At 33.6% G+C, this 23,059-nt stretch overlaps 2 protein-coding genes across 3 annotated transcripts; both read right to left on the reverse strand.

The window, feature by feature from the left end:
• Positions 1-1,580: 1,580 nt before the first annotated feature.
• On the reverse strand, positions 1,581-5,964 carry LOC7469100 (probable protein phosphatase 2C 35). Of its 2 annotated transcripts, XM_002312689.4 has the most exons (4): positions 4,239-5,962; positions 2,962-3,093; positions 2,340-2,549; positions 1,581-2,092 (listed from the first exon to the last, which is right to left on the reverse strand). In XM_002312689.4, the coding sequence occupies exons 1-4, from the start codon at positions 5,157-5,159 to the stop codon at positions 2,081-2,083; spliced, it is 1,275 nt and encodes a 424-aa protein (XP_002312725.2). In that variant the 5' UTR covers positions 5,160-5,962; the 3' UTR covers positions 1,581-2,080. The 2 variants fall into 2 exon arrangements, with proteins under 2 accessions (XP_002312725.2, XP_024463558.1); XM_024607790.2 differs by lacking the exon at positions 1,581-2,092 and having other exon boundaries at positions 2,118-2,549; positions 4,239-5,964.
• Positions 5,965-13,947: 7,983 nt separating this feature from the next.
• On the reverse strand, positions 13,948-15,741 carry LOC7469101 (S-adenosylmethionine decarboxylase proenzyme 4). Its single transcript, XM_002312690.4, has one exon. It carries the CDS (start codon positions 15,477-15,479, stop codon positions 14,454-14,456), a length of 1,026 nt encoding a protein of 341 aa, XP_002312726.1. The 5' UTR covers positions 15,480-15,741; the 3' UTR covers positions 13,948-14,453.
• Positions 15,742-23,059: the final 7,318 nt, after the last annotated feature.

Raw genomic sequence — 23,059 nt, forward strand, 5'->3', positions numbered from 1 at the left:
TTTTTTCAAAAAAAAGAAGTTAAATCATTGATAAAAAAAAGTGTGAAATTGTTTTTTTCTTAAATTGAGGGACTAAAAGTACATTAAACAACAACAAAAAATAACAACTCAGACATTATGGTTTGACCCGTTAAACCTGTGATTCAGGTCATGGACTCAACTAGGTTTAATACATTTATTTTTTTTCTTAAATTTATGTTTTATCTAAATATAAAATAATAAAAAAAGGAAAAAAAATGCTTAGGCACGCACACTTAAGCCTAATTTTTTTTTGTTTTTATCTTGTTAGGGACGGACAACCATACTTGGGCCTTTTTTCCTATCTTTTTAAGGGGCAACCAACTCTTTTTTTTATATAAAAAAAACTAATAATTAGACAACATGTTGTCTGCTTGAGGTAAACAATATGTTATTTGTTTGCCCAAATTTTGGCTATCACTGTGATGACTAGATAATCAGGACAAAATATTTTTTATCCTAAAACCCCATTTTATCCTAAAAATATATTATAAACACCTTTAGAACATCTAAAAATTAATTTATCAACCTAAAAAACCCAAAAAAGGATCCATAAACACAAAATCAAACTAGGTAAAATTTTGTTTCCTTAACTATGATTTGTTTTTTAGGTAATATTGAGATTTTAAATAATCATCATCAAATTCTTCTCATTAAATGGAATTTGTGGACATTTAGATTAACTATTTTAGTAGTCGAAATTGGTGTTAACAACGATTTTTTCTCTCTACGTCAAAATCCGACGAAGCTCTCTCTCCTCTCACAAACAAAGGATTGAAAAAAAAATGAAGTTTTGTATCAAAATTTAATTTCAAAGAACGTAAGGGATTGAAAAGGTATAATTTAAAAAATTAAAGGATTAAATTGAACTTTTCATGATAATTTTGAACCACCACCTATTTTCAACACTTTTTTTCATCTTGGATCTCTATCTTTTCATTTTGCCCTTGGTTGGCAAATAAAAAGCGATTCTCCTGTTTTTCAGTTGAAGAACTGAGTCGGGGAGAAAAAACCTTTGAGAATCAAAATGAAAAAAAAGAAGAAAAACATCACTCTCAAGTGCATAGTAATTTTTAAGAAAGTCAACAATACACATGTATAAAGTGTTTTCACCCCATGGTTTAGTGTTCTTTATAATATATAATTTGAGCTTGTTCTTAACAGACCCAAGGCTTGACAATTTTTCAACTTCCTTTCATTTTCCTTGATCGAAAATGACAATATTGTTCCTGGATTGCCCGGGACCATCAAATGGCAAAGATTTTTTCTTTTTCTTCCCCTACTGTACTGTGATTCGTGAGCTCTGTGGTGAACTTGTCACCAAGTAATGGGTTGCCGCTCACTAACTCCACTGAAATGAATTGCCGACATCGATCCAATCTTTCTCCAAGAGGTGGGGGCATTTGACTTCAAACCTTTGTCACTTACTGAAGAAACAAGAACACAAGCACGAGAAAGTCACATCCTGTGGAAAACAACCCCATGTCTCGGGCATTAATTGGATCAGACAGCTAACCCAATATCATGGCAGGAACTTCGACGTCCAGAGACAACATCAAATCTTTGAAGTAATTGAACATAGTCTATAGATTTCACTGGATCTGTTTATTGTTTGTTAGCGGATACAAAGCATGGTAGCTGCAATAACAATATTAGATATCATGTAGGATATGCATTATTTATACATTTACTTTATATCTTTTCATGCCTACTCTTCACAGAGATATCAGGAAGATCTAGGATTACAACTGAGTCGTTGAGCTTCCAAGCAGAAACCTGATGAAAAATTTTCTTTCTTGATACAGCATAAAGAAAAAGGAATCTTCATGGAATTCATGATTATCAGCCTGAACATCCCGGAATCTCTCCAAAGTTTGTTTTCCAACTCCCCTTAAGTTTAGATTAGAAGGGGAAAAGTTACAGCAAAAAGGGGAGCATTTTTCTCACTAAGTCACGTGTAGTTAGTAACCATGTTTTAGTAGACAGATTGGTAAGAGCTTGCAGCGTGGAGATCCTTGAGCATGCAGACCAAATTGCCTTCTATATTGGCAAAGGGTGCCCACTAACCCCCATCCTGATACAAGCCAAAAAAAAGATCATTGAGACTTCAAGGAATAGATTCCTCAGAACCAAATTTGAGGCAAATGAAGAACAGGCAGCATCAAATGTATTAAACAAGTGAAACTACATGGAAATAAAATGAATGTGAGGCAGCTTTCTAGAGGTAATTTGATAGGGTTACTATAGTAAACAACAAGGGAACATCACCCAGTCAATAATATAGTTGTAGCTCAATTGCACAAGACAGTATATAGACCCACCAGCTCCAAGGGCTTCTGGTGAGATGGAGATGGAACAACAATAGCTGGGCTTCGACTCATGGAAAGTTGCAGATCTGTGAATTCGCTTCTTATTGCGCGGTAAATTTCTGATCCGGAGGTGGTGGAGCCGTCAGAAGATCCTCTTCCTGCCCTTGAACTTGCAGGGTTCCTATTTGCCCCAGTGGTTCCATCTGTATCTCCAGCACCTGTCTGTATTAATAAGAATAGACATCAAGATCAGCAAATCATCAGCCAGTGACAGGCACCTCAGAAAAATAATTCCACTAGTACTTTGAGATTCTATGAATAGGATGCCCAGCTTAACCTTACTGAGCTTCCAAAGGACAAGCACCACTTAATAATCTTAACCCAAACACATCAACAGCCCACCCCAAACACAAGCAGTTGCAGCATTCCTCAGGTGGTACAAAGCTTATTCTTCAAAAACTGAAGGTTGCGAAAAAAAAGACAAGCCTCTCTCGAGTATGACATTCTAACACTAACTCTACTGATAGACATTAGTTTAAAATGAAAACATGAGATTCAACTAGAGCATTGGAAAAAGATACATAAATAGTAAACTGCAAAGCCAGAGGATTTTTTTTTTCCTAATCAAACTTACATTAGACAAGCCCTTAATGTGAACAATAATGATTGTAATATCATCTGTCCTGCTTTCATGTTCCAACCATATTTTGTATGACTCCCCAGCAATGGCAGCACAAGCATCTCGGGGGTCTGTGCATCTTGCCACCTATCAATAGAAAGAGCCAGTAAAATATCAAGGACAGAAATAGCAGGAATGAGAGTAAAAAAACAGAGATAAAAAGTCTACAACCAACTTGACTAGAATTTCATCACGGAAGAAAGTGATAATCAATTCAAAATTCCAATGGAATCCATATTTTTTTCCCTCTGTTTTTTCCTTGGCAAGAAATATTTTTTACATGATTTCAGTGGACATATATTACCCCCAGTGGCTTCTGGCAAGTGGCATGCAATGTTTTTGCTATTTCAACTAAGAACATCATTAAGTTATGTTCCTTGCAATAGAATTTTAAATGGCAATTAATTAAATTTTGGTTGCTTGTTTTAAAAATTCAAAAGCATAGCAATAGCCATGTTTTACCTTAACAAGATATCATTTCTACTATGCTGAATTTAATTTTAAAAAAAAAACAGCATTTTAAGAAGATTGAAAATTTTATTAGAACATGCAGCTAACATCCACATGCACCTTTTTCATTTCAAGAAGTTATTAAATAAATACAGTAATTGTTAAATCTGATCAAATGTCTGACTATGGCTCAATATAATTGTTTTACGGTTTCTAGAGGAAAAGCAAATTTTAGTACACTAAATTCGTCAGCGAGCAGCTCAGAAATGTTACTGGTAATTCTTCTATTGCAGCACTTGATGGTATAGTTCGATGAACTAGGCCAATGAACCCCTATTTAGCACTGCATTGCAACACCAAACACGTCTACCGACAGTACAGAGAAAAAAATTATGAAGAAAAACTATTTTCATAATTATGTATTCAACAAAATTTGATGCCAATCAAGAAAGAAGGTAATTTCCTTTAGTCTATTTTGATCGGTTTCTATGATAAGCAGGCACTCTTTCTTCATTCAAATGAGAAAGTCTGGATGCAGATCAAAGTCAATAGTTGATACTGACTTAAATATCTGTACAACTCCGTGTAAATTCCACTTCTTCATTTCCATGAAATTATAAACTTTAATGAAAAGGAAAAAAAAAAACTATCAATTATTACTGGACAACAAAAAGCAGCAAGCAATCAGAGGCCTAACTATATGAAGGCAGTCGAAAGGCAACCACTAAATCATAAATGCAACGCATAGAAAAGAAAAATACAGAAGGGTCATAACGCCATACCATATCCACAACAGTCTGGCTTGAGAGGAACTCAAAAACTCCATCACTTGCAACAACAAAGAACAAATGATTAGGAGTAAGGCGAACCATAGACACCTCTGGAACAGAAATGACACCGATTTTCTCAGCTGTACTATCCCCTACACTCCTCGAAAATGCTGTTCCTGGATACATCCCGTTTTGCACCCACAATCTTGGAGGATCAGCCCCGTGACTTTCCTCATTACCCCATACCTGTATATCAGGATCCTCAAGCCCTTCGACTTGATCAACAGTCAGAACCCTAGCCCCAGAAAGCTTAACTCTCTCATACTCATCTTTCCTAAACGGTGTTTGATCACTAGACAAATCCTCTGCTACAATCCTATTCCCATTTTTAACAGCAATAACTGCTCTCGAATCGCCCACATTAGCAACATAAATTGTATCTCCAATCACAAGAACTGTTATCGCTGTTGTACCACTCATTGAATCATCAATCTCACTACTTCGTAACTCATTGTTTGCCGTTGAGAATGCTGAATTATAAGCTTTAACAGGGTCATCCAACAACGTGGGATCAGATGCTAATATTTCAACTAACCTATCCTTAACAAACTTGGAACATTCAGTACCAAAATGACCATGGCCATCAAACACACCAAAGAAATGTACATTTGGGTTACCTTGAACTTGTTTTTTAATGCAGAAACTATCCTGGTTTTCCTTATCTGGCGAGTCAGGATAGTAACCTCTCTGTGTTAAGACAGAGTACTGCAATTCATAGTTACGTGAAGGGACAGGAACAATCTCCAGTGATCTTTGTGTAAGTATATGCTTGCTGGTGGCATTCATATATGAACCCATTTCACCGTAGTCCCCTGAATTACTCTCTGTTGACGATGGGTACGTGCTACAATACTTGCCTTGAACACAACCCATATTACAAACGTGTAACCAAATAGCTAAAAAGAACAAATTTTGAACCGCACGCTTAGTGTTTGCCAAAAAAATCCAAAGAAGAAGAAAAAAAGGGGGCCTACAAATTGCAGGGATGCAATTTCTGGTGGAAATAGAGAAATGGGGATCTTATAAATTCAACAACGAAGCACTGTAACGAGTGATTTTGTGGGAAAGACATGTTCTTGACAAAGGAAATTGAGAAACAAACCCTAAAAGGCAAAAGCTAAGAAAATGTCTCCAAAAACCTCTCGGTGTTTAAAGAGGAAATTATATTCTCAAAATGACGATGAAAGATTTGAATCTGGGTTATACCCAAGAAAACGTTTTACAAGAGAATTATAATAAACCTCCAAGGAAGAAGGGAATTATCAGTTGAAAGAAGAAGCAAAAGAAATGCTAGGGCAGACCCTAAGCAGAAGCAAAAGTTGAAAACTTTTTTCAGTCTATCAATGATCACACGATGACGGTGGATGGTTTCCAAAAGAACGAGAAATGCAGCTGTTTAGGGGCGCACAAGATCGCTGCTCAAGAAGATGAAAGAACCAAAGCAAGGAAGCGTGCTTGTACTATTGTTGAAGACACAGGAAAATTAAAGATAAACAACATGAGAAAGCGCAGGAAGAGGACAATGAAGCGTCGATGATGACGCAAACGAGAGAGAGGTTGTGTGCATGGATGGGTTTTCTTTTTGTGCTCAGACAAAAGTCCATCTTCCAAGAAAACAGACAACTCTATTTAGACAGTAAAGTGATAAAAACAAAGTTACATGTTTTTCCCTTTTTTTTTTATTGAATCCCAGATGAGTGTTTTGGATTATTGAGGTAATCTATCTGAATAAGGATAATTAAATTAAAAAAAAAACTAACCAGTAAAAACTTCCAATTGAGCAAGGCTTTCTTGATATATTTCACCATATTAGGACAGAAGTCACTGTGATTGTAAGGAAATTGTGAAGAGTGATGGAGTTGTAAATATGGCAAAGTTGAAGTTAGCATTGATTGGCTAAAGATTACGTCTCCAGAGATTTCGTTGTTTGTTTGGATCTTAAGTTTATGGCTTTTACCGTTAATTAACTATCCTGACATTATTTTTTAGATGAGTTGGATGATTAGTTTTCACGTTATTAATTACTTTCCCTGTGCTTGTCTTTATATTTTTACAATTTCACTCTCACAGGTTTTATATTTTCTTGATTTTATGTGTTGAATTTTCTTTTTTTACTTTCCATGTTTTCATATATATATATATATATATATATATATATATATATATATATATATATATATATATATATATATAGTTGATGATGCAAAGTAAAACTTGAGTCTATAATATTTTTTTAAAAAATTAAATTTAACACGTTAAAAAGCACATTTATTTTTCATTTTATCCCTTATATATTATAACATCTTATATCAAAAAGCAAGAGAAAATGTAATATATTGATATGTATTTGGTTTTGCGGTAGTTTTTACTGATATAGTTTGAAAAAAAATATAAATTATAGTTTTTTCTTCAAAATTTCAAAAGAAAATTCATGTAAAATTAAGATATATGTTAATTAAATAAATATTTTAAAATTTATAACTAAAAAAATACCATAACACGGAAATAAAGGAACTTAATAGATTAATCGAGTAAAACAGGTAATTGCTTTACTTTTGCTACTCTTAATATTCAACTATATATCATGGCAAGTAATTCAATATTCAATCAGTTTAGCATTTCTTGTTTGCACGCCAGGCTATTTTGGATGCATAATTTTTTATTTATTTACTTTTCCATTCAGAAGAAACCAGGAAAACTCATCAAGTGGGAATCTCTGAACATTAAGCTAGAACAAAACAATAGTTCTACTAATTGGATGATGAAGAAGAAGCAATAGCTAGGAAAGTTATAAAACGAGAGGCGGCCTTCACTTTCTTGGAGGTCAAAGTCTGAGATGATGCCATAGGCTGCTAATTTGTCCTTAATCTGTTTGAAAGTTCCTGTATAGTGCTAGAAGATAAAGATAGATAGAAACCCACTACCAAGAAAACTACTCTTCATCGGCGAGAGAAACTTTTCAGAAGGTGCAAGGTAGGGATGTTTCGAGAGTGTTTCCAAGCAACATTCCTTCCTAAAGTGCTTTTTCATAAAGGTTGATTTGGCAACAAAATTCTAGTTGATATGCATGTGGCACCCAAATGACCCTTTCTAGATCTCTTCATCAACTTTATTGTATAGCCCGTTGTTGTTGTTGTTGTTGTTGTTGTTGTTGTTGTTGTTGTTGTTGTTTCTAGAAAAACTTTTAGTCAATGTTATTATAGCTAATTTATTGATTATATTTAGCATTGATTTTATTCATATAAAATATATTTATTATTAATAAATGTTTTTTTTTCTTTAATATTTATTTATATTTGATTTATGAATCTAAAATAAAGATAAAGTTCATGAGATAAAGATATTTTGCATATGAAATTATAAAGTTTTTATAATTCTAAGATTTATGTCGCATCAAAACATTGTTCTTAAATGTTATTAATCAATGATTTAACAAAGCAGACATACTTCATGTTGTAATGTCTAATTAGAAACATTCTTAATGAATGAATAATAACTATATTAAGAAGTTAAGTTAAACCATTTATGACTTTTTTAATATTTAGGGGATCATGATAGGTTACCAGACACCGTACTTGATTTTCAAATATAAATCAATTAATTGTTGAATAGATAATAAATTAGATTGTTTAATTTATTTAATCCTATTTTATTTAAGATTATGATCTATATTTGAGCAATATTATTAGAAAACTTAATGAGTTACACACATAAGAACCATTGGTTACAAATTAAAATGAGATAGTTAATCAAATATGACTTGATTGTAAATAAGTTTTAGAAATTGAGAACTAGAATGTAATTAATATAATTCCAAGACTTAGAAAAAAAATCTTGATATCTTATCATCTTATAAATAGAATGATATGCCTTTTATTTTCACAACTAACAAAAACTATGTTGGTTACAAAAACTCCTAAGACATAAAAGAAAAGAGTTAGTACTCAAACGTATAATAATCCTTCTCTTCCAAAAAGATTTAGGAGATTTTTCACTGCTGATTCGTGTGGATTATCATTAGAGATCTAATACTTGGATGATTTGTGATTTGCGACAACTCAACCTTGAAGCAATTATTCAAAGAAAAAAAAAATCTGATCTTCAGGAAATATTCATATGAAACCTAAACAACTCTAAATCTATCTAACAGGATCCTTTGGACTCCTAAAAAATTTTAAATTTATTATTTTTGTTGTACATATATCTTTCAGAAAACCTAACAAAAATAACCTAAAAAGAAAAGAGAAATAAAATGAACTACCAACTATTAAAATAATTGTCAAGGAGCTTCTTAAGTTTGTATGAGTCTTATGTTCAAATTAGGCACATGTGTACAAGGATTCACATACAATGATGAATATCACCTTCAATTTAAAAGCTTGAAATAATATGTTCTGACTTTATCTTATATATAAGCAATTTAGTTTTTTCTATTCATTTTCAATATAGGATAACTACCACTCAAATGTACACCTTACAAATTTCTCCTCACTTGCAAGTTTGACCCATTCATACACAATTCTCAAGTCCTCTTTTAACAAAATTATTTAACAATGTGATTTTGATATGTAAAGCTTGGAGTTTAGTTTTTTTTGCTTAACTATGGGGAAGCAAACAAGGTAATAGGAGCCCAACCACAATTTCCACTATTCTCGAACCAAACCATTAATTTCAATACCATTTGTTAACGAGTTTTATTTGTTTTATGGAGATACATGTGTTTTTGCGTTCATATTATCCTGCATGTATAGACACTTATATATAATAATGGACACCACCTCCGATACAAAAAAAACCTAGACTAATAACCATCTAGGTGGTGGCCTAGTGGTAAGAGCTTGGGACTAAGAGGTTTGCTCCCTCTGTGGTATCAGGTTCGAGCCCTGTGGTTGCTCATATGATGGCCACTGGAGGTTTACATGGTCGTTAACTTCAGGGCCCGTGGGATTAGTCGAGGTGCGCGCAAGCTGGCCCGGACACCCACGTTAAACTAAAAACTATATATATATATATATATATATATATATATATATATATATATATATATTGTTTTGAATGTTAATACATATCTAAATGATATGTTTAAATTAACTCAATTCAAAAATAACTTATTTTTGTGTGAAGTCTAATTCAGTATTGCATTTACCATGTTTTTTTTTTATAAAAAAAACCTCTTCTATTTTAAACCAACTGATTTTGAAAAACAAAACAAAAATTTTAGATGGACAAACAAAGTAATAAGAGCCCAAGCACAATTTCCACTCTTCCCGAGCCAAATTATTAATTTCAATACCATTTGTTAAGGAGTTCTATTTGTTTCATGGAGATATACGTGTTTTTGCGTTCACATTAGCCTACATGTATAGGAACTTATATATAATAACGGACACCACCTCCGATATAAAAAACCTAAACTAATGAATTATGTGTCTATCTTATATATAAGCACCTTTTTTTTTAATTTTTTAATATGAAATATTTATCACTCACATGTGCACCCAATAACAATGATGTCATTTAGCATTGCCTCCAAATTATATATATATATATATATATATATATATATATATATATATATATATATATTGTTGTGAATGTATGTTAATTCGGATCTAAATGATATTACCATGTTTTTTTTTAAAAAAAAACCTCTTCTATTTTAAACCAACTAATTTTGAAAAACAAAACAAAAATTTTAGATGGACAATGACAATCTTAAATTATTCACCATTTAAAAAACCCTTTAATATTGAACAATATTAATGAAAGCTATTTTATATGTGTTGATATGGAGAGTTTTCTTTCTCATAAAAACTCCATACTTTCTTTTCTTTCTAGCATATCATGTATAATTAAATCTCTATAAATTAATATAAATGAGATCATGAGAATTTATTAATTAATCAAGATATTATTTAAACTTCAATTTCAAATCAAGATCAAACAAAAATATTATTTAATCAGGGTTATTAATTTATTGAGATTATATTTTATTTACAAAAAAAAAAAAGTTAACCAAAGTTGCAATTTTAATCTTTTGTTTCCAGATTTTAAAGCACCAAGAGTAAATGACGCTAAGATTCATTTACTAGTTATTTATGCTACACTTATTTCTTTTGTACCCTACATCTCAAGTTATTCTACGAGTTTATTACTGTTATCATTACCATATATATGGGAGATGATGGAAATTCAACTCAAAGTTGCATCCAAATTGCGAATTCAAGTAAGACTCGATCGACTTGGATGATCACCTCAACCAAAAGTGTGATTAAACAACTATATATTTTAATTTTCAATGCATTTAAACTCCTCCAAGATATATTATAGTCGAGTTATCTAGTAAAAAAAGTGTTATTGTCTAACGATTATCCTATAACTAGGCCTTTACCCATTGAAGTTTCTTAACCAACTTCATTAAAACAAAGTTTCTTAACTAAGAAATTATTCCTTTAATCTTATGAGTGAAAGGTAAATATTGATGCCTATTAGCTAGCATTTTTAAAGCAAGATCTTGAAACTATATTGATAAACTCATATTTAATGGGCAAACAACCCTCGGAAAAACCACCTCTTTTTGGCTCAGTCAAAGAAAGGACCCAACTACATTGGGTTTAGCCTAGGAGAACAACTTAGTTCCATGGGCACACCTACATTTTGGATCTTACTCTCTCTATACTCTTAGCTGTATAAAAGTCTTCTAAGAGCCCACCATATTTCCATCAATATTAATATATACGTTTGAGATATTTTCCCTTATTAAAACTATTAGAAAAATATTACGTTGTAACCCTTCCTTTCTATAAAAGGACTCATGAGCTATAAATAGACCACAGACCCATTAACCAAAAAAGATTTAGAATCTTTATTCTCTACTGCATATTTATTTTTATAGTATCTTTCTGTTATATTATTACATTCTGACTTAATCATTGGAGAGTCTTCAAATTCACCAAAGAGAACCTTTTACAAGTATTTGACACCCGTCTCCAGCCACCTTGGCTAAGAAGAATGGATCAGATTGCTAGAACCAAGAGATTAATCGATTATCCAAGACATAAGTCTTGCCCCCAAGCTACTTGGATTTTTTAGGACTTCATCAATGACACTGTCTATGAAAAACTAATTAAAAAATCATTAGTTTCTTTCTAATGACATTTCCATGTCATTTCATGGAACACAACCATGACATACCTAAGTTAGAATACTTGATGGATCTACCTGTTACTGCGAGCACTTCTTTATTTTCGGACTTCCTAGGCTATGTGAGGATTTTGTGTATAGTAATTTAAAATAATTTAGAGGATAAATGTTATTTTTTGTTTGACTATTAGACATATTGGTGTGAAGTTGCTTTTAGATTATTTCTAATGGGTTTTATATTTGATAAACACTGTAGGCAATTAATTTCTTCTAAAGGTATCATGCATCTCAACAAACTCGGTAGGCAATTCAAAACTCACCACTCTCATCGTGGCTGATCTAGCAGGACCAATCAACTTTGGGTTTAATAAGTTTCTTAATATTTGTAGCTCTTAAAGAGGACATAATTGATCCTAAAATTTAACTTGCTATGTTATGGCTATGGTTTATTGTGATAAGGAATAATAAGATAAAAAAAAATTGCAATCTTTGATGGAATTACCCTAGAAAATTATGTCAAGAGACTAAATGCGATGAAATTAAAAGTTTGATGAGATACTTTCCATTGATGGTTTTTTCTTGGCAATGCAATTACCTATGAAATTTTGCCTAAATACTAATGGAATATTTCGTTTTTTTATTTAAAGAAATATACTCATGAAACAATGTCATTTCAAGAGTTTTTTAAAAAATAAAAATAATAATTTTTTTATATAAAAAAATACTTTTAAAAAAAATTAACTCGAGTTAGTTTTCGAGTCCCAAGCTAGGCTAAAATTTTAACTATGACTAAAACTAACCTGCTCAAAGACAAGCATCAAGGACTTCTTATCTTATATCAACCTCACTAAAGCTGAAAAGAAACGAGGGAGGGTCCATAAGCTTCTCTTTTCTCATTTCGTTGACAATTCACTTGTACATTAATTAATATTAGCATTCAAGTCATCGTTCTCCATGAAACAGTGAGAGGAGATCAAAGTCCATTTTACTTGGTAAGCTAGCTTGTTTGTCCACGATTCCACCTCCTACCTAGGAGTACCTTGCCTTCTCATGAATTGACACGTGAGCTTACAAATTCTTCACGTATATAAACAGTGGTGCTGAGTATTTTTGTTGAGTTTTCTAGTCATCCATTGTATTTCATGAGACTATTCGTTATTTTTCCTTGAAAAAGAACCGTGTCATGGAGACTTATCCTTGCCATAGAGAAATTGTTTTTTTTTTTAAAGTATAAAAAATATTAAATTGATATTTTTTATATGTTTTTTTTTATAATTTTGATATTGTCATGCCAAAAAAAATATTATTTTTAATTAAAAAATACTTTTACAAAACTTCATACATTAAATTGCTAAAGACTAACATAAGCTAATACCAAGGTTGAGTTTTTAAATTGCAATTAAGCCCAATTAAATGAACGAAGCCTTCCATTCAATCATCGAAGAAAAAATCAAACATGCTAATAAGAAGCCCGATCTGCTTTTTAAAAAGAACACAAAGGCCTCGAAATAGAACCGTTCAAGAGTCACTGGTGACCCTAAAGTTGTCGACTCTCAAAGCGTAAAACAATATATCCTCCATTCCCTTGGGAACTAGGCTGTTCATGTAAGCCAGCCCCCATTCATTATCTAAACAGAGTTTTATTCTAAATCATTTTGGATATTATTTTAATATTGATATTATAAATCTAATAAACTGGATTATAAATCGTATGAAACTCAAATCATCTTGTAATTTTGTTTTTTTTATTAATATAGATGTTCGAGCCAGTAATTGCTTCCATCTCAATTAATCATATAAACTAATTTTCATGCAGCTTTGATATACACTGTGCATGCATGTAAATGTAAGTGCACATACATTAAATAGAAATCTTGAACGGGCAGTAATAGAGAGCTACGGCTAGCTAGTAATTTCTGGACAACCTCAATCTAGGAATTACCAAAATTATCTTGATGAGTAAAAATGCCATGTAAAGGGTATACTGGCATGGTCATGAGGTGAGGCATGGACGTAATATTGGGATATAAATTGCAGTAATATACATGCTTTAAGCTGGCACATGCGATCTCCATACTTAATTTCTGTGGCAAATGATTCTTGGCCAAATTAAGTCAGTAAAAGTGAGAGTGAACAACACACATTAATCTGGCCACTCATGTTCACGTGTTTGTAGATTCTGTGTATTGTAATGCGACAAAGCTGTTAGATTGCATATCATATCTAAGTGTGGTGACTTCCACGCCAGATGCAACTCAACTATCATCGTAAACAAAGCGCATTTACACTTCCATGTAAAATGTTCTAACCCCATGCAAATCATCAAGACTACATGATGATTCAATGCTTGATTCCCCTCGTCTTTGTTTCTGTATTTCATTGCGGTGCCTCCTGTATTTTTCGTTAAATATATACGGTTTTAAAAATATTTGCTTAATCAATATACATATCTTGGTATGTGCGGAATTAATTAAACAATATAAATAATTGATCATGCATCATGAGGGGAACAACAAGATTTTATAACTTAAAAGGTGTTGATTTGTTCTTTGATAAACTAAAAACATAGGAGACAATTGATTGATCAAGGGGGGAGGAGGGAAAAGAACAGAAAAAACAAATTAAGTGAAAGAGAAAGTTCCATATAAACCTGAAACACATTGAGCACCTTTTCACCCCCCCACTACTACACAAGCTCAAAAATCTTTAGGCGTGACAAGCCTAAGTGGGGTGCATTATCATGAGAGAGCCCAAGTTTTCACCCCTCTTCTTGATGCCTCCACATCCATCTTCTCATCTCTAGATAAATATTCTCCCATCCCCACTTTTATCTATGATCTTTCTACACAGGTCAAAAGCCCACAATCCCTCAATTAACCAATCACATCTCTCCACATCATCACCCGTCCTAAAAAATTCAGCTAAACCCTCCCTCTAAACCCTAACTCTCTTAATCTTTAACCTCCCCTTCCCACAATATGTCTTATCTACGTACCATGCACCAGCACCGATGTTTTGGTGGAGCTATTTCCGGCGGGCCGTGAACGTTTGAAACACGATGCTTCCAGCGGCTGGAAACTCATCGGCAGCACAACTCCGGCATTTCAATCCAAGTGGCTCGAGAGCATGGGCGACACGTGTCCATACCTCGTGGCTTGAGCATGTGGTCGACACCGATACGGTGCCTGGCCGGAAAACTTGGACTGCCTTCCTCAAGGACCCAACAAGATGTTCGATATCATCATCATAAATGGAGCCCACACACTCAAAACTTGCATAGCTAAAGCCATCTTCTGGGGTGACATGGATGGTAGAGTAGCGATCATTGTGAACCCCGTTCATGGAGTATCCACAAGGGTCAAATGCAAAATCACAAATCATAGCTCTTGGATTGATATCACCTATACCGGTAATCTTGGTCATTTCTTTGCCTGCTATGTCACCACTTTTGGTACCACCGGGAGGTTGAAAGAATTTACGAGCCAAAACACGGTCGAGTTCAGTCATACACACCTCTAGGGTGTAAATATCCTTGGGGATTACGTGAGATTGATCACTAGCCGTGAAGACATGCCAAGAATGAGTGGTCATTTTGGAAGGCATGACAGAGGCTTTTCTATAGCAAAGATTGGTAGGAAGGGTCTCCTCGAGGTAGATAACTTCTTCTTTGAAGCTGGTGTGGGGGAAAGGTTGTGCCTTAGGGAAGATAAAGCTACCTCTTGTGTACCTACAAGAGCATAAAGTGAGGCCTAGATTGCAAGCATAGTGTATCAATGGACGGATAGATTTGAGAAGCTGGGTGGTCCCACATGTCTTGATGATGATCTTGGTGGGGTACACAAAGAGGCTTGATTCTGATAACACGTAGGCATCAAAATATTGGTTAGCAACAGCAGATACCACAGTGCATTGGACAGCATTTAGCACTTGTTCCAATGACTCAAAACCAAGAAGCCTAAGGCCCAGATTGTTGTCCACCATCACTGGGTCATCGCCAAAGAAATGAAGCTCCAACCGCTTCTCAAACCCTTCAAATCCAGACATAGCCATTGATATTATCAAATATTGGACTGCAACACAGAGATATAGAAGGAGGGGTTAAATATTGATCAAAGGAAGAGGTGTATAGCTAGTGAGTAGTAAAGAAAGAGAGAGTTTTGGTGTTGTGAAGGAGTACAGGTGAGAGAGAGAAGAGGGGTTAGTGTTGGATTTATAGGTGGGTGAAAAGGAAGGAAATAGAGAGAGTGGGGTTAGCTAGGGGAAGATAGTGAGTGAAGGAGAGAAGGGGGGCATGCGGGTGAGGCAACCAAGAATCATGATTGCAGGCATAATGAAGTGAATAAGATGATGATATGATTTCCTATATATATATATATATATATATATAAACAAAACAATTAATTTATATTATTCGAAATAAATCTTACAGTAATACTAGTAGTAATTTCAAATTTGAGTTGATCATCACAGACGACAAGAACAGGAGGACGGATTTTATGCCCACGCGCATGCATTTTTCTTTGTTTCTTTGTCAATGGTTCTGTCACTACTCAACTCTTTAAGACTCTCTTGCCTCTGCCTAACGCCCTCCAGTTTCAGTACCAGCCAGCCAGCCAGCCACTATATATCCTTTTGCATATATTTTTCCATGGCAGCACTCATTGTCAGGAGTACACAAATGTAGCCCATCTCACAATATTCAAACTAGGAATAAATCCTCTGAACACTCTTTTCCAGTATTCTACCTCAAGCAAGCTTCTTCTTTTTTACTGTTTTTTTTCCCCCATTTAACACCATTATCGAATTGGAACTAGAAGATTGATGTGACTGACTAACCATACTGGATCATTTAATTTGGCTTCATGTTAATTTTTGATGGAAGTTCATAGGTACTACCCAAATTAACCTTGTTAAAAAACATTAAGAGTAATGTTTAGGAATTAAACTTCTATTAATCGAAAGCTCAGGATAATTCTTAATCAATCAGTCTAAAATTATTTTCATCTAATTACCAGCAATGCTGATAATTGAGTCTGAAACCTGTGATTGCAATTCGGATCAGGCCAACTTAGTAGGGTTATCCAATTGGTGTTCTTGTGTTAGAGTGTCAGGCAAATGCTTATCATGCTTATTCAAGGATGTTGGGGGACTCGGTAGCTGGAGGGACGACAGGAGCAGTGCCTGTGATCATGCAAGCAATCCCCATTCATGTTCATGATTCGTTTCCCTAGCAAGAGGGACCATTCAATATATAGTTTTAGTCCCATTTACTGAACTTATACAGGACCGAATAATTGATCTCTTTTTGCTAATTTTTATCGTTGTTTCTGTAATCTTGACATGTATTTATCAGCACTAATTCAGATTAATTAAGAATTACTTGAAATATATGTGTGTATAGGGCATCATCTAATCAATAGGTCATGCATTGATCAGAAGAGTTTTTTGAATTAATGGGACCAGGTCAAAATTCAACATTCACAATGAAAAATCACCGTCTTCGGTCATTCAAGAGCAAGAAGCTTTTATGAAGCATATATAAGAGACATAATTATAGACCGGACTAGATGTTTTTTTTATGCATGACAACAATTATTAGCATTTTTCAATGGAAAAAGTTAAACTTATGAGCTCTGTAGTGCTGAACCTCAGTCATTTGCCGTTTAAGGTCAGTCTCTTAGCTCTCGCCACTAGAGTAGCACAAGAGAACAGACTAAAAACAGAGAAAACAGAATAAACACATGATACAAGAAAACACAAACTAGGAAGCTTAAGGTCTAGCACAGTACACTCCTGATTTGTTTTTTTTTTATGATGGTCACTAGACTTCTAGCTAGCTGCGTCATGTTACGGGGTTAAATTATTATTTTTATATAAAAAATAATGTTTAAAATAAGATTAAAATTCTTTTTATAAAAATAATTGAATTAATTTAGATTGATATGTAACTTAAGTCATAAAATTTGGATTTTCTGATTGAAAAAAAACAAAAAAAACTACGAAGTTATTTTTTATAAATAAATAAAAAACAATGTTGAATGATGAAATTAAAAAAGAAAATAAGTAAAGAAAATGATGTCAACCGTGTTAATTTCCCAAAAATATAACTCAGGTCATTAGACCGGAAGCACCTGGAAAAACCACGAAGTTCAATCCCTGACCAGTCAAATGTTCCAAGATGAAATTTAAAAAAAAAAAAACTATACAAAAGGATTCAAAACAAAAAAAAAATAGCAATTAAAAGAATGAGGATCGACATAGAAATAAAAAATAACATAGAAATAAAAAATAAATTAGAGGAAAACTATAATTTTTTTATTGAAATGTGAAGTTGAAAAGAGAATCAATTTAACAAAAGGATAAAAAAAATAAAAAGAATGAGGATCAAATTAGAAAAAAAAAATTACATGTCACAAATTGGGATTGAAAAATGAAATTGAAAACAAATCAGGATTTTACAAAAGAGTTAAGAAAAAAAATAGAAATAAAAAAAATAAGAACCTAAGTTGAAATCTCAATAAATAAAAGGGGAACTCTGAAATTATGCATGTCCAACAAAAATTTCAAAGGAAAAGGAGAGAAAAGAGAAGGAAAAAAAGAAAGAAAGAAAGTTCCTCTAGTGTCTAACCGTTACACTAACGCCACCTCAACATGAAGATAATAGTGTGACACTTCCAACAACATGACAAAAAAGAGTGTTTGGTTGCTAGGAGATGTGGCACATGCCGCTCGAAGGGCACAAGCACCTTTCACACGCTGGCGTGTGCGTTACACGTGCTAGCTACTTTTCTTGTTTTAATTATATTTTACATTTATTTAAATACTAAATTGCCCCTAAGCCCCAACCTAATAATAACAAAAAAAAAAAAAAACAAGTTTGAAAATACAAAAATTCCATGAACGCTAGTTTTTTTTCTCTTTAAAAGGTAATTAATTCATTCCATTGTGCTTTAGAAATATGAAAGTATAAAAAAGCCCATGTACGCTAAATATGAAAAGACTGAAATGTCTCCAATCAATTTAATAATGATCAATGGACCCAATAAAAATATTGAATTACCCCCAATACAAAAGGTAATGAGTTGTTTTGAGAGAGCAAAATCATTAGTGCACTGCCAAATCCACAATGTATTGAATCTTGTGCTTTAAGACTTTTCTCATGCCTTTTAGATTTTGTTAATAATAGCATGGTATTGATATGAAAACAACCTTTCTTGCTAGCTAATATGTAGAGATCATAGTTATAAAACTCGGTCTCATCCAAGATTCAAGTCACAAGTTAGGTATGTTTACCCGAGTTAACTTAGGTCAATTCAAAACTATGTCATTTTAATATTTTTAAAAATTTTAAACAACATGTTTTTTTTAAAAAACAATATTAATAAAAAACAAATGGGGTCTCACTTTGGTTTTGACGAAGTCGATCGGGTTGCAAGTCAACTTCCACCATATTCGATATAAAACCCAACCTGGACTAGATTTTAGGTTGGTAGGTCATTGGATTGACCTACCTGGCTGAGCCAAGTTTAATAAAACTAATAGAAACTATTTTTCAAAGAGAACAAATGGTGTTAATTAAAAAAAAAAAGAGGAAAAAAAAGAGCAATAAACATGCCCAAAAATCATCAATATTTTACGGTAAAAATAATAATTGTGCACAACAAAAAAAAGTTTATAATGATGTCCCAAAAAACCCAAATAGCTTAGGAGTAAGGCTTATTTATCAGATAATTGGTTAATCTATTGATTCAAGCAATTTATTCTACTCTCCCTAACTAAGGTAGTCGATAGCCGGTACTTAGTGTCTAATAGGCCAAGCTGGCTGATGGCTGGTACCTGAAAAGGTTCCTTTTGATGGATTTATGGACTCTCCAAGGCTTAAGTAAGTAGTTTTTTTAGAGAAAATATAACATGATATTTTAGAGAGAGACTCTAAAATAAATATACAAGCAAGAATGAAAATTGGAGACCCTTTTTTTTTAAAGGATTCATAGGGTCTTTATAGCCATGAATCTTATCCTTTTGTGGAGAAGAGGGTTGAAGTGTAATGTTGCCCTAACAACATTAAATAAAGATAAATATTCCTTACACATCATTACTGAGGGATAAGTAGCAGGTATTTTTGAAGACTTTTGTACACCTAGAGGTATAAAGAGATAAGTACCTTTGACCTCAACATTTTATGTTAAGGTTCATGATTAAAAAAAAAAAACAAGCTGAGTCTTATAGCCCAATAGAGGAACTAGAAAGATCATTGGTTTTACATTCATCAAGTTTCGGTGAGATGAGGAGCCTTTGGATGTCAGGTCTGGCAGCTTGTTAGAGTTACAGGTACTTAGGCTCAACGCGTAGCTGAACCTAAGGATGTTGAGTCATCACCTTGTCTTTGGTCCTTTTTAAATATGGATTTTAGACAAAAAAAATAACATGTATAAAATATGTTGATCCATCAGTAGCCCCCCAAGTCTTTGCATATTTAAGACGCAAATATTTTGAAAGGTTACCAACTTTAATTAAAGTCTCTTTACCTAAGTTGTTTATGTCATTAAGGAGAGACTTTTTACCTTTCTCGCGTGGGATTTTTTGTCTTTGAAAAACTGTTGGGATTTTTTATAACTATGTATCTCGTCTTAATTTGAATAAGATGACTAGGTGGTCTATTTTCATTAAAAAAAAGGTGTCTTTTAGAAAACAAAAAAGGTAGTGCACATTCAATGCAACAATTGAATATACTTCTAGAGATCTAAGATGACATGAAAGGTTATTCATCCAACAGTGAGGGTGAAAAGTTATTTCCTTTATAACCCTAATTGTTCTTGCTTCTATTTTTTCTTTTACTTTCAATTTTTGTAATTTCTCAAAAGCAGTTTGTTGAAAAACCCTAAGCTAGTTTTGTTTTAATCTAGGAATAAACTATCATTCTAGGTATTTCCCACCAAAAGCTTTTTTTTCTTTTAGTTGGAATATAAATTGACCCAAAAGGAGTCAGATCTGTCAATAGAAACAGGAACATTATTACCTTTAATACAGAGTTCAGATTTCAACTTGAGACCAAAGTAAAAAGCAGGGGACAAATGTCCATCAGACTAGGCCCTAGAACTAAAGAGGGTGGAACTCTAATATTCACCTCTAATAGGAGAAAGTAGTTCTCTCTACAGGAGAAGTTCTTTCTATGATGCTATTAGAAAGCTTCAAATGAGAGAAAGGATGTATAAGGCCCCCAAGGATGATGCCCCTAGCATTGTAGGGGTGAAGGACATAAAGTTTGTTAACGATCAACAGGCATAAGAGTACACAACTCAAATTCTCTCATAAACGTATCAATCAGCCGACCTTGGGCTTTGGATGCATGCGTTTAGGTACATTTTTCCTCTCCAAAGATGTGTGAGGGAAGTTTTTAGATACTACCAAATAAGTCCAAGCTAGGTGCACCCTAACGGGTGGATAATCTTTTTCATCTTTGATAAATTTAGATAATCTTATCCATTTTTGATAAGTTTTTTAAGCTTGTCAGAATTGAGTTTACAATTAATATCTTTAGGATCTGTTTCCATCTAGTCATTAGTACTAATGGTGGCAACAACATGCCTTAGTTTTTTACCTTCGTTAACAGACCCACAGAAGCCATGAAAGGAACCCTACAGGGAAAACCTGCTCATATAAAAAAATAGAGTGGGAGGTGATTGCTATTAAGGTATAATAGGCCAGTTAGCCCTATAGATGAGATGCAATAGATGTGGGTTTTTTATTATTTGAGGGTACCTCCCCCTGATGTTAATGGTAAACTTTGTTTGAGTTTGGATGAAAAGAAAACATGTGTTGTATTGACAACGACCTTAACAAATATGAAGCCAATAAGATGACTAGATGGGACTACTAAGCCCTGTTGCAAAGTATACAACTTCATTTCCTTTTTTTTTTGTTACACCTAAGTTCGTTACTGACTCTATTTTTATGCAAGATTGATAGTTGAAAGAGAAGGAAAAACTACAACAAGGTTTATAGAGAAAATTTTATAGAAAGGGTATCCATCTCTTAACTTAAATGGAGGCAAAACTAGAGAAGAGATAGAAGATAACCCAATCATTGTAAATGAACTCCCTATCCTTAAGGACACAATGGAAGGAACAAGAACTCCCATAGAAACTAAAATTAGAGGTAGTCGTACTCCTTTACTTGAGGATCAAACAGATCTAACCACCTCTAAAGTGATTACGAGCCCTGCTGTCTATTTTAAGAGAAAAGTGGTCTTCACCCTTGTGGAGATCGATGTTCCATCCTCTAATATAGAGACTTTTATGGTGGCATTCCTTCTACCTCGACTTTCAACTTTATTTGCAGAGGTTGCAGCAGTTGGGCCCTCTACCCGGGCTGTTCCTAAGGAAGTTGAATTTGAGGATACTTTTGTCAACATCGCTCTTGGTTAAGATCCTTTTAGTTTCCTTACCTTGACTAATAAGGAAAGGTTGCTCATGGAGCATGTTGTCGGTGAAAGGTCAAACCTTAGGAAGACTAGCCTTGAGGTGGTGAGACTGCTAGAAAGGATTCTCATCATTTCATCAAACATCTCGATGATGTTTGATGAGAGTCTGGACAAATAGCATTTAATGTAAGACACTTTCTTGTTTCCCTTTTTAGTTTGGTTTTATGACCATTATTCCTAACATTTATTTTTGATAGAATTTCGTGACGTGCACTCACTCCAAGAGGTGTTAGATGCATGAGAAAAAACATGTAAGGGGAGGACATTGCCAAACATAGGGCAAACCATGATGCCTTCCAATGACTAAAGAATGAGAAAATTGATCTAGAGGTCGAACAAAGAAGCCTCAAGGTGGTTTATTCATTGATGAAGGGACAAATACAAGGCATTGTTCTTTAATTGGGTTCCACTGATAAACTGTCTTAGACCATTTATAACCAAGTGGGTGTCCTGAAATAGGAGACCCCTTGAGGTGAAGACCACCCAAAACGATCTGATGGTTGAGCCTCTCTTTGCTAAAGAAGAAGCCTGAAGTTGCTTGGTGCAACTGAAGGCTTTGAGGAACTCTTTAGGGGAGTTGTAAGAAATTTTTGAAGGGTTTGCAGCTTTGTATGAGATGGTTAGGGATAAGATTTTTTTTTGTCATGTCCAACATGTATTTCTTCAATCAATCAAGGGGAATGCATATGGACTTCAGTGTTGCCTTTCATCCAGTCCAGGTGCCTAGTTTTGCATATTTGTTCCCAATTAAGGTTGTTGCTATCCAATATGGGGAATATCTAGTCGAGGAGCCTGGGCTAGATATCTAAGCCTCAACTCCCCATCTCCTCTTATGTAAACAACCTCGGTCTTGTACGGTTCCTTTATGTAATATTTTTCATTATAAATTTGAATTTTACTTTTCATTTCTACATTGACTTGTTCAATTTATATGGATCTAACACCCATAGTAAAAAACAATCCCAAGCCCTTATAAAATATATTATTGTCGAACCATCTATATGTTTATGCTCATCCATATATTATTCACTAACAAATATTCATTTGGCCCTTTCTTGAACCATCTATATGTTTTTCATTCTAAGCTCACCATTGTGACTGAATCAAATTTTATATATTACATTTTGTCATTGTGGTCAACTTAATT

This window comes from Populus trichocarpa, chromosome 8 (assembly GCF_000002775.5).
Source record: "Populus trichocarpa isolate Nisqually-1 chromosome 8, P.trichocarpa_v4.1, whole genome shotgun sequence".
Lineage (NCBI taxonomy): Eukaryota > Viridiplantae > Streptophyta > Magnoliopsida > Malpighiales > Salicaceae > Populus > Populus trichocarpa.

Bases quoted from the DNA above. Each gene is read 5' to 3' on its own strand.
- LOC7469100 (XM_024607790.2), bottom strand. From the start codon at position 5,159: ATGGGTTGTGTTCAAGGCAAGTATTGTAGCACGTACCCATCGTCAACA. The intron at 3,094-4,238 runs GTATGGCGTTAT...TTCTATTGATAG, and splicing joins GCCAGACTGTTGTGGATATG to GTGGCAAGATGCACAGACCC. The intron at 2,550-2,961 runs GTAAGTTTGATT...TTATTAATACAG, and splicing joins ACATTAAGGGCTTGTCTAAT to ACAGGTGCTGGAGATACAGA.
- LOC7469101 (XM_002312690.4), bottom strand. From the start codon at position 15,479: ATGGCTATGTCTGGATTTGAAGGGTTTGAGAAGCGGTTGGAGCTTCAT.